Below are 11,518 nucleotides of genomic sequence, written 5' to 3'. Positions count from 1 at the left end.
ATGTGTTACAGAGTACACTTGTTAAATTGATTATGCATTATTCCTTGTGCTAAAGCTATGATTGCCTCTTTGATCAAATCTACTGTTGGACAATATGTACATACACCACAGCTGGAGAAAGGCATTCCTGACCTTTTTCCACCTCCAGTGTGGACGCCACCATTTTATGATGATATTGTCTGAGATAGTTTAATTCCTTCTTTCTCATATACTTAAATCAAAATCACATAGTATCTTCACACTTTGATTTTGTGTATTACAATGGTGCTAGTAGTAATCAGATATGTTAATTATTAAAGTGAGCATTGAATGCTCAAAGGGGGAATGTAATGGCAATTTTCATATCTGCAGTTAACACTGTACCTTTAAATAATCTCAGGTCCTCACATGTTGAACGTTGTCACCATAAGACAGTGACCAGATGGTTTTGCCTTCTGTAACTGTAAACAACAGATTCCTGAAATACTTGTGATGTCTAGTGATGCTCTTTTGTCTGCTGTGTGCTGATGCATTGATACACTTTTTATCCTTCTCTTCTTTGCACTTATCTATGTGTTATGCTTTAGTATGTATAAATACTGACTACTCTTGTGTTCGGGTCTCACTTGCCACAGTCCACTCAGGTGGCTGAGCTCGTGAGTCCATCTGCAGATGCTTTTCTTATTAATATATGCTTTTTTATTAAATTTATTTGAAAGACAAGTTGTTACCTTGGTTTGTCTTGTTTTAACAGAAACTGCCACCACATTCCTTAGGTTTTCTAGTTTGATACCAGTATCTTCACTCTAGCTTTAAAACTGAGCCCACTCATACTCATGCTCATAAAACACTGCTATATAACAAAAATAATACAAGTCACTACAACAATCTGTCAACACCATTACCACCCAGTTTACCTCTGTCACCGCCAAAATGAAAACTATGAAGGAAACAATTCTGGACTTACAAAGACGCAGTATGAAGGACAGTCTAGTTTTCTACTTTTACTTTTCTTGATGGACAATTGTACCCGTGATCTCTCTCTCTCTCTCTCTCTCTCTCTCTCTCTTACACCACATTTAGAAACTGCAGTTTGAAGCTCAACCCTCCTATGGTTTAGTAGAAGAGGTCACATCCTGATGATTTGTTTTACTACATTTGATCTCTCTCTCTCTCTCTCTCAATTTCAATTCAATTCAAATGGCTTTATTGGCATGACGTAACACTGCACATGTTGCCAAAGCATATTCAAATGATGATTTTTTTTTTACAATAATTACATTCATTAACATCGATTAAATAAAATAAAATACAAAATAATTTCAATCAATTAATTCGAACAATGATATAAAAAAGGAATGATACAAATTTACAAACAAACAAACAACAACAAGGTACAGACAGCTGTCCCCGTCCCTGTCCCCCAGTTCATGTCCCTGTCCCTCAGTTGATGGCAGGCAGCAACATAGACTGCTACCAGCTCACAGATCCTAGTGTCCTCCCCAGTAGGACAGATAACTTCTCTTCACCTGAGAGCTGTAGAAAATGTTTAGTTCTGAAATAAATTTTTTGAAAATGTATATCCCTGATTTCTTGATATTTCTCACATCTGGTGAGGAAGTGTAGCTCTGTTTCAAGCTCACCCAGGCTGCAGTGAGAGCACAGCCGTTGCTCAACAGGGAGCCAGGTCTTCCTGTGTCGCCCCTGTTCTATGGCGAGGCTGTGCTCACTCAGTCTGTACTTTGTCAAGGTTTTTCTTAAATGTAGATCAGTAACCATGCTCAAATAGTCTGCTATGGTGTACTGTCGATTTAGAGCCAGATAGCACTGCATTCTCTCTCTCTCTCTCTCTCTCTCTCTCTCTCTCTCTCTCTCAAAATTTGAACATTACAAACAAAAACATCAGGTTAAACAACAAGGCGGTCAGCTCAAACGAACGAAATATGGACTCAATGATCAATATCCACGTGAAATCATGATGCGTCGCAAAGAACTATTTCCAATCCGTAAACAAATGATGAAAGAAGGCATGTTCTTTCCCCCCGAAACCAGACTTCATTTACTTTTCTATCATTTTAAGCATCTTCCGGGTTTTCCTGTTGAATAAAAGGACGCAGCCAAGTGACTCTCACCTGTTACCTGTCGGCGGGTAACACTTCAGTTCAGCATGCAGTGGTGATCCAGCGAGCAGCTTGTTGTTCCAAATAAAATCTGAATCAAATGGGATTGAACGAACCCTACTGACTATTCTGATTCTAACTGATCACAGAGACACACCTGAGCAGGGATGGATTGTTTCTCTGTTTGTTGTTTGTCAGCTTCGGGCTGAGAGGCGAAATGTGATACACCCACCCAGGTAACCACACCTGTGTACCTGAATAGAATATTTGAATAGTTGCCACTTCTGTTCAGTGCCTTAAAACAAATACTTGACAGGACTAAACGAGGAAGATAAAACATATAACAGGTAAAACACACAGAGTTATAAAGCAAATAAAACAGGTAAAGTAGATGTAATAAATAAATATAAACAGAAGTGTTACACTAGAAGTATAAAATATAAAAATAGATGTAATGTAATCAGAGGTAATTGCAATTGTAAAACAGGTAGGGTAGATGTAATAAATAAATAAATGTAAACAAAGGTAGTTGCACTTGAGGTGTATATATACAGTATATATTGCATCAACAAATTTATTTTACATTCAATATATATAAATATATATATATATATATATATATTTGTATATATATGTTTTAAATACAGTACATACATTTGTGGATTTATATTCCATTTATTTAAAATAAGAAATATTTGTGTGTGCATCAGAAATATATTTATGAACCTTGTTTTTTTTTTTTATATGTAGATTTTTATTTTTGTTTTACATGTATATACACAACATATTAAAAATATTTTTGTGGAGGGAGTAATTTCTATAAAAATCACAAAATACATTTGTAAATCCTTCGCCGTGCATTCATTAATATTGAGACTGATCTGACTCCATAACTTTTTATCCTGAGCCACATTGAAACACACACAGAAACCTGACTTATATTAAACATTTCAAACAGGGTCCACCCTTCAAACATTCTCACCAAAACCAAGTTCTTCCTGCAGAACGTTCTTGTTACATAGCACAAAGATCAAGACAGAGACAGCCAGAAAGAGGAAGATGGAGCCGTACTCCCTTGTTATACAAGCTGTGGCCTTCATGATCAGGGATTAGTCTTCATCTCTGGCTGCAGCATACTATGACCACTTCCTCTGGTACTGGATTAAAAAATAAAAACAAAAGGGGTAACTGACACCTTGTTGTGCTAAAAAAATAATACTTGTTAAAACTTGATAATGAAATCCTCTCTATAAAAATAATGATAGACATGTCCAACTTGATAGACATGTCCAACTTTCAATCATGATATCAAAAAATATATGTTTTTACTTTCATTACAGAGCAGAGTAGGAAGTATCGGCACAACTTCACCTACTTCTACTAAGAGGTAAAACTCCAGCAACATTTGTAGTATGCAGAGCAAATCATTTGAAATTATAAATGACAACCAATCATATGAATCCATCCACACATCAGCCAATGGGGCACACATAGATGGGTCGGATAGATGGTCATGTGGCTTCAGGCCAATCACATTCCCAAACCGAGAGGTGAGAGGAGTGCCCAGTAAAGGACATGGGTGACATCACATTTGGTCCATAAAGAAGAAAAGTGCATCTAACAGGCAGTAGGAGGTGAATTTGATTCCCTTTTGTTGTTTTGTTGTCACAGTTTTGTTGCTAAATGATATGAAAAATGAGCGGTAAATCACCTGTTTCATCAGCCATAACAAAAATTGTATAAATATAAAAGCCAGAAGGAATGCTTGTATCATGTGCTATAAATGTTTTGCCTTCTATTTTGTTATTATCTGGGGATCGTGAATGTCAGAGTTTATTGCGATGAGTTTTTGACATCATCCTCTGGGGATCACGAATGCCAAAAATTAATTGCAAGTGGTCATTTTATTAGTCTGTGTATTTAGTTGGGCAAGTTCTAATTGTTCTTTCAGGTCAGCTAGTATTGGCCATGTTTCATGTTGTCCGGAGAGGAAGACAAACATTCGCACGTTATGGGAATATCCGAGAAGACGCTGACACCAGAAACAGCTGTTAAATATCCGCTACCTCAGAATTTATTCGGCAAATGCGTTTCCATATCCCATTTAGTGCATCAACTCTTTATTACTAAAGGCAAAAACCACCTCAAGCGAGCGTAAAAACTTTTTCTTTGCTATTGAGGTCGATTACCAAATTTTGCCGTTTCCATACAGCTTTTCTAATGCGAATAAAAATATGTGAATGGAAACATGGCTAATGATGGAGGTTTTACGTTTAATGTTATTACCTTGGAAACTACTTCTGATGGGGTCCACATTAAAAGCTGATTTTATAGCTTATGGTTATGACATTTTCAACGTGTTGCTTCCCTTTGAAGATCGTTGCTCCTTCAGTCCCACCAAAAGTGATTAAAACTTTGACTTTCATTTCCTCCACCATCTGCTTTCAGTACAAACTCTGTCTAAGCTCTGTTTTCTGTGAAACAACAGCACCCTCTTCCTGTTTTGTTGTGTAAAGCACCCAGGGATGGTCTCATTTGTAATGTGTCTAGATTAATGATGTGTTGATCTACACATAAAATGCTACACATGCCAGCTTTAAAGTGAGAAAACATTGAAAGATGAAATAACACATTTTTGTCTTTTATATGAAAAGATGTGATATGTTGCTGTTAATGTCCTGTGCGTTAAGTTTCGCTTTAACGTTGCAATCAGCTGTTCGTTTGTGTCCCGTGTTTATAACGTTCAGTGTCATTTTCACTGTACAAACGTAGTAGTTTTAAGCCCAACAATATAGTTTATTCCTAAACTAAACTAAAGGGTTTAGTTGCCTAAACCTAAAGTGATACTGAGGGTAACTATAGTGGTTTTGATGCCAAACATAAGGGGTGTGACGACAACGCCAAGGGGCGTGATGCCAATGCCAAAGGGCATGACGCCAATGCCAAGGGGCGTGACGCCAATGCCAAGGGGCGTTACAAAGCATTTTAAAGCATTTTAAACTTCCTTAAATGGTTTCCAACTTTGTCCAAAGGTGATGCCATCCGCGGTGCCTATCCAGGCATTGACCAGAATGGCTTCGGCTTCAGCACCGTCGACCGCGACAGCGACGGCTGCTCCCCATGCATCTTTGGAGACATTGCATAAACGGATTGCGCCTCTTCAGACGGTGGTGGCTGGTGGTACAGCAGCTGCGGATCTGCCAGTCTGCACGGCGACTGGCATCCAGCTGGTAATCACATCGGTTGGGGGTCAGGCCTCCACTGGCATACCTGGAAATCTCCTGCACCTTACTCCGTGAAGGCCACCAGAATGATGATCAAGTCTGAGTGAGAGGACCCAACCCATTAATGCTCCTAATGGCATTTGCAAGATTCCACCGTGCCCAAAGAAAAATATGACAAAAAGTTGTTTTTTTTAAAGTTACCTACTGTATCTTTAATGATGGATGCAAGAGCTAAATCATATTTTTTACTTTGTTATTTTTTATGTTTGCTTAGGATTTTGACTGATTTTATGAATGAAAGTCCATATAGAGCACAGCTCGCAAAGTCTAAGTCCATTTATATCATTATGAAACAACTGAATATAAATAAATTTCATTAAATGCTTTTGTTTGCAGAACCCCTTGTTTTGTCTAAACATTTTTTATTCCTGTTAGAACATCACACCATGGGATTAACAGTGAAAACACTTCACAGAGGGATCATATTCATACTAATAATATATGAGAATTTTAAGAAAAATAATCTCCATTCATATGATTATTCCCGTTTCATTTTACATATAGGTTTTTTATACAGTATATAAAGAAATGCTAAAAAGTACAACTTCCCACCAACCCACAGCCAAAAGCAGAACTCTGTTAACATTTCCTGCAGTATTAATGATTCTGTAACAGCAACATCTTTAAATTACATGTAATTTAACAGTGTATCATCAATACTCTGAACGTCATACCAAAGTTGACGTCATGCAAATATATTATTGTTACATCATGAAAATAGTCTGTTTCTGTTCTTTGGAGCCTCAAAACACAGACATATCTCTTGATGGAGATTTTCATTAATATGTGGCCGTTGAGGTAAAGGTAGATATTATTTAATATTAAGGCATTTCTAAAAGTGAATCCAGTTGCAGTTTTATGCTTCACTGAAACTCCCACCCTGCTGGAAAACAACAGTATCTGGTGTATAAACCACCCCAAGGGTCGATTTGAGACAGATTTGCATGTTTTTGTAAAACCAAAATATGTATCTATTGCCAAGAAGTGAGAAGTCAATTGTTCGTTCCATTGCAACATCAGCGCCCAGCAGCAAAGCTAGGCTTCCGCCATTTTGGACTGAAAACGACTGCCGGATGCCAGTAAAACGTCCGCCTAAAAAGTGCCGTACAAAAGTAAAACAAAGTCATTTCTATTCTATTGTCATATTCTCCTGAAATGGCCTGTGTTGAACAATAAAATATTATAAATATAATAAGCGTTTTCAGTCCAAAATGGTGGCAGCAGCTGTTTGCAACCTTGGCTACACTCAGTAAGCCAGAACCAGCTGAAGTAATGCAGGCTGACAATGACAATTTTAGGTTGCCAGACAACCAGCGGAGACTCCAGAAAGTCACTGTGCTCAGCAAAGAAAAAGTCCAGCGCATTACCACAAACTGTCATTTTAGACTTTTGTTTTTGTAATAAAACAAACAAACCTAACCCTCTAACGTGTAAGTGAGCTTTAAGGACCTGACGCACCAAGCCGACGATCGGCCGTTGACCAGCTTGTGGTAGTTTTTCCGTTGTGCCCCACACCGTCGGCTCTAGTCTGCCTGTGTCGGAGGTTTTTCGGCCGATGCAGCATGTTGAATCGGCGTCTAGTCTGTGCATGTACTGCTGAAGGAATAATGCAGAACTTGGTAGAAACACAGAGATAACATGTAAACTCAACGTGTGCTTTAATCCTCACTACTTCCCCCCAACAAAACATATTCTAGCCACCCTTTTGAGGACATATGTAGGACAAGAGAACGTCAATCATATTCTTAATAATGGGAGGTTCTGGGTGGAGGTTGTGCGGCAGGTGGTGGGCCAGAACCATCTCCCAGGCGTCGATCAGATGAACATTCAGTCCTTTGAACACGGCTCTGAGCACCTTTTCACGCTGCAGCGAAAACCAGTCGCTGTTGGTTATTGTCTCGTAAAGTGTCAAAGCTTTTGGGTTTGCGGTGCGGATGACGACCAGCGTTCCTGGAGCCCTGTCCAGCAGCCGCACCACCGCCCTGCGGATGCTCTGCAGCCTCCGGATATAGATCTCCACGGGGAAAGTGCTGAAGTGAGACCAGATGCCAAAAACTACAACAGTGTTGGTACCTCCGGTTAAGCCATCTAGTTCATTGGCAATGTAACGAAGCTCGCTGGTTGGGACCTTGGAAAAGCGGATAGGAGGGCCATGGCAGCGGAACGTCACCAAGATGTTGTTTACATAGTCCAAGGCCATGAAAGGTCCAATTTGCCTCTGGCTGTGCAGGTCAAACTCCTTCAGATCTAAAAGTATTACAGAGGGAACAGAATGAGCTTCAGTGGGAACAAAATCAAACTGTTCCCCGTGGAATCCCCCGTGGATCAACTACCTGGTAGAGCTGCGTTGAGGGATTCAAACCACTGCCTGATAGTGGAGTCTCCATGCAGGTGGAGCACCTTGCCTTTCAGACACTGAATCATGGCAGTGGTGTTGAATTGGCGAACTGTGGTGCCACCTAGTGCTCGCCACACATCCTGGTAGTAATAACCAGAAGGACCAGATGTCACACTGGTGCTCTTCACCTTTGGTTGAGCTGAGAGGAAGTTAAAGGATAAGGGTGGGTTATCACATGAAAAGACCAAAACCAAGATATAAAGTGATTGTATGAACATCTTATGGACTATCCTTAGTCCTGAGGGACTAGGTACACGGCTAACGTTCATGAACAAGTACTCCATGCGCCCAGTGCTCTTCTCAAATTGGGCTGAATATGTTCCTCTAAAGGGGAACGCTACCCAAAAGAAAATTTTTGCACTTTATTTTTTCTGTCAGTTTTACTTTCATCATCTGTCGCACATTCAGTTTTTAATTATTATTGAATATTATTATCGTAGGCAGTGATGGCAGTAGTAAAAATCATGCTTTACCTTCCTTTTTTTGCAACACGGTGACACTGGCAGGTCCTGAAGCCCGAATGGAGACTTTCATGTTGACACCACTGAAGAAATGCACACATAATAAAATGTGTCTTCAACACACTACATTAACAACATGAATGCAAGAAAAGAGAACAAACATTTGAAATCAGTCAAAACTAAAAAAATCTAACTCTAAAATGGGAAACAACTGCTTGAAAGAAAAAAGAGTTGGTGGAGACCAAACTAGAGCTAAAAGGTGAATGCGTATTGGACTTTCCAGGTAGCGTTAACTCAACTGCAAATGAATGCTAATGTTCCTCCATGTCTACTAGATTTAAATAGCCCACCCTTTGCTAACACTTAAGCCATATCAACTTCATAAGATGATCATATCTCAATAGCTTGTTGTGCTGCTCCCAAGTGGCAAAAGAAATAGATGTATTATCTGTAAAACTTAATGAACTTAAAAACTTTAGATTCAATCTTAATGGCCTGTAGTTACAAAAAATCACCTTTGAAAGAGCCTCTCCTCCTTGGCCTTGATGGTTTGTTTGTATCCTCCCCTGACGTGGTCGACCCTGGCATCACAGCTCAACTTCTTTGGCTTGTAACAGAACCAAGGCTCGCCTGTACGGACGTCAGTGAAGTTGCACAGCGGCTGCTGGGTTGGACGTAGGCAGACGTTACAGACGGTAGTTACAGAGCGTGAGCCTGAGCGGAAGAGGCTCTTGAAGTAAATCCTGTCAGGCTGTTCGCTGGTCAGCCTGCGCAGCACTGTGACGGCCTCACTAGGATGAACCAGCGTCACCTGATTGGATACAGAACCAGAGTTTTTATTAAAAAATCTGCAATCCGTGACCAGTAATGAGACCTTGCTTTTGTCCGAAATGAAAAAGTTAAATTGTTTCTAAAAAGACAAAAAAAATGTAGTGGTAAATCTGCCACCGTTATCATTTCAAAATGCGTATGTGCCGTGCGAGAAGTGAAAGTTAACAGGCGTGGCAACAGTAAGTAAGGGGGGACGGGACTTAGTGAACAATCAATTAGAAAATTAAAACCACCTACAGTACCATCACATTTAAAGAAACAGCGCGTTGGATTTAGGGGGATCTATTGGCAGATATATTTTCTTGAGAGTATAATCACCCGAAACTAAGAATTGTTGCGTTTTTGTTAGCTTAGAATGAACCCTTCATATCTACATTGTGAGTGGGTCCTATTCCACAAAGTCTGCCATGTTGCCCAGAATGGACAAACCAAACACTGGCTCTAGAGAGGGCCTTTAGTGTTTAGTCTCCGACACGCTTGTAAAGGGAGGGGTGAGCGGAGGTTTATCCAGTTGGTTGCAATCTGCAACCTCACCGCTAGATGCCACTAAATCCTACACACTAGACATTTAACATGATAGTTTTTAGCATTACCTCAACCTGCGCATCTCCTTCCCAGAGTAAAGAGAATACAGCAGAGTAGCTCCCATTGACATGATCCACCACTTGCCCAGCCACACCTGCACCAAGCTTCCTGTTGTGCAGCCGGGCGAGTAAGAAGTCCCCCCCAGACTTCTTGGGACGGCCCTGGAAGTCAGACATCTGTATGATAACCTCAAGCTGATCCCCCACGTGCCACTGTCCTCCTCCCCTCGCTGGGAGAATGGTGAAGGTGCTGTTAGCTGGATCACTGGTCTGCTCCAGGGAAACAGGAGCTGATAAAGGTGGAGTTTCAGGCCAAGCAATGGAGTTTAGTAGGAAGCGTTCCTCCAGAGCCTCCTCACGGGACAGTGGCTGGAAGGTGCAGTAGTGGCGATGCATGTCAGGGTCAGTGGAAACTCTTGGGACGATGATGGGGGATTTCACTTTATGCTGACACTGGCAGAGAGATGGTGACAAACATGCATCAGACAAATGCACTGAAAGCAAATTAACCAAATAAAGCAAAAGGGACCGAGAAGGAAGATTTTTCCCATCCCAAAGCTCAAATTGACTTTGGGGTGTTGATAAGAACTGTTGATCTGTTAGCTGCAGGAATTTCTACCTTTCTCAACTTCCCCTGTGGCCCTTACTCTGTTGTTAACTTTGATCCATGGAAAAAACACATTTGCACAAAATCAAAGTCAAATGGTCAAGGTTTTCAAAGTGTCCACTGAAATTCATATTTTGGGATATTTTACATCATTGGCGCAGAAGCACTATGGAGGCTGTTTCACACCTGATGGTTTGACATGACAGAGGAAGATTTTAATGGCTGAAAAATGCATTTGATGCATACCAATTGGATTGAACCACACTTCAGGTACAAAAGGGACACTTTGTTTTCAAAAATTGCATTGATAAGAGAATCCAAATAAAAGCCATTGAACCTCTTATGGTACGTGTCCACAGCCTCCGTCCTTTCCATGCTTTCCATTCATTGTCTATGTAAGCAGCCGTGCAATGCATTCTAGTAGCGTGGTGGCACGATTCAAGAGACGATACATCACGTTGGCCGGTCCTCATTTGCTTATAGTTGAGGTCTAGGCTACTTGATGCAAACCAGGGGCATCCGGTGCAATTCGCCGCCTCTGGAAACTCCCAAGAGACTTTAAAACTAAGTGTTGTCGATCCAAAATAAAGACAGATTTAGCAACTGCATGGCTTATTTCTCGCATAAAATGTTTTCAGAAACACATTTCGGAAAACTATTTTCATGATATAAGAGAAGAAAGTTTCCAAATGAGCTGCCATGTTGGTTCCGGTTTGAAAGCTCGGAGCAACAGCCCTCGAGGGAAACAATTCGTCCAATCAGGTGCCTAGTGTCTAGTGGCAGCCCATCAAGCGTCCATTGCTGGGAAGCGAGGCGATCCCTTGCGATAAAAACGCCCCTGTGGACATTTTGGGGAATCTTTTTAAAAACTGTACATTTGTAACTCATTTGTTTAGGTCTTCAGTGAGAACAAATGAGAACAACATTAATGGTTTTGGTTTAAGGTATAGAATAATGCGAGCCTAGCTAGAGGAGCTGCTGCTGTCACCAGGTCAAGGTGCAGCATTGAGAGGGTAAATACAATTTAACTGCATTTATTTGCAATGAAAGAACGTTACTGTTGCTGAGCCACATTGCATTTGAAAATATCCTGAAACCTGACTAATATTAAACATTTCCAACAGGGTCCACCCTTCAAGCAGACCCTCTAAAACCAAGTTCTCACCTCCAGAACATCCATGTTACGTAGCACAAAGATCAAGACAAAGAGAGCCAGAAAGAGGAAGATGACTCCGTACTCCATTCTTATACAAG

General features: G+C 40.5%; 1 protein-coding gene across 1 annotated transcript; it reads right to left on the bottom strand.

Annotated features, from left to right (window-relative positions):
• Positions 1-5,856: 5,856 nt before the first annotated feature.
• LOC141761862 (NXPE family member 3-like) lies at positions 5,857-10,068 on the bottom strand. The gene is made up of 5 exons (XM_074625501.1): positions 9,667-10,068; positions 8,758-9,053; positions 8,255-8,325; positions 7,717-7,920; positions 5,857-7,630 (listed from the first exon to the last, which is right to left on the bottom strand). The coding sequence occupies exons 1-5, from the start codon at positions 10,051-10,053 to the stop codon at positions 7,077-7,079; spliced, it is 1,512 nt and encodes a 503-aa protein (XP_074481602.1). The 5' UTR covers positions 10,054-10,068; the 3' UTR covers positions 5,857-7,076.
• Positions 10,069-11,518: the final 1,450 nt, after the last annotated feature.

The sequence above is a fragment of the Sebastes fasciatus genome, chromosome 23 (assembly GCF_043250625.1).
Source record: "Sebastes fasciatus isolate fSebFas1 chromosome 23, fSebFas1.pri, whole genome shotgun sequence".
Lineage (NCBI taxonomy): Eukaryota > Metazoa > Chordata > Actinopteri > Perciformes > Sebastidae > Sebastes > Sebastes fasciatus.
This window is presented reverse-complemented; position numbering and strand designations above follow the sequence as displayed.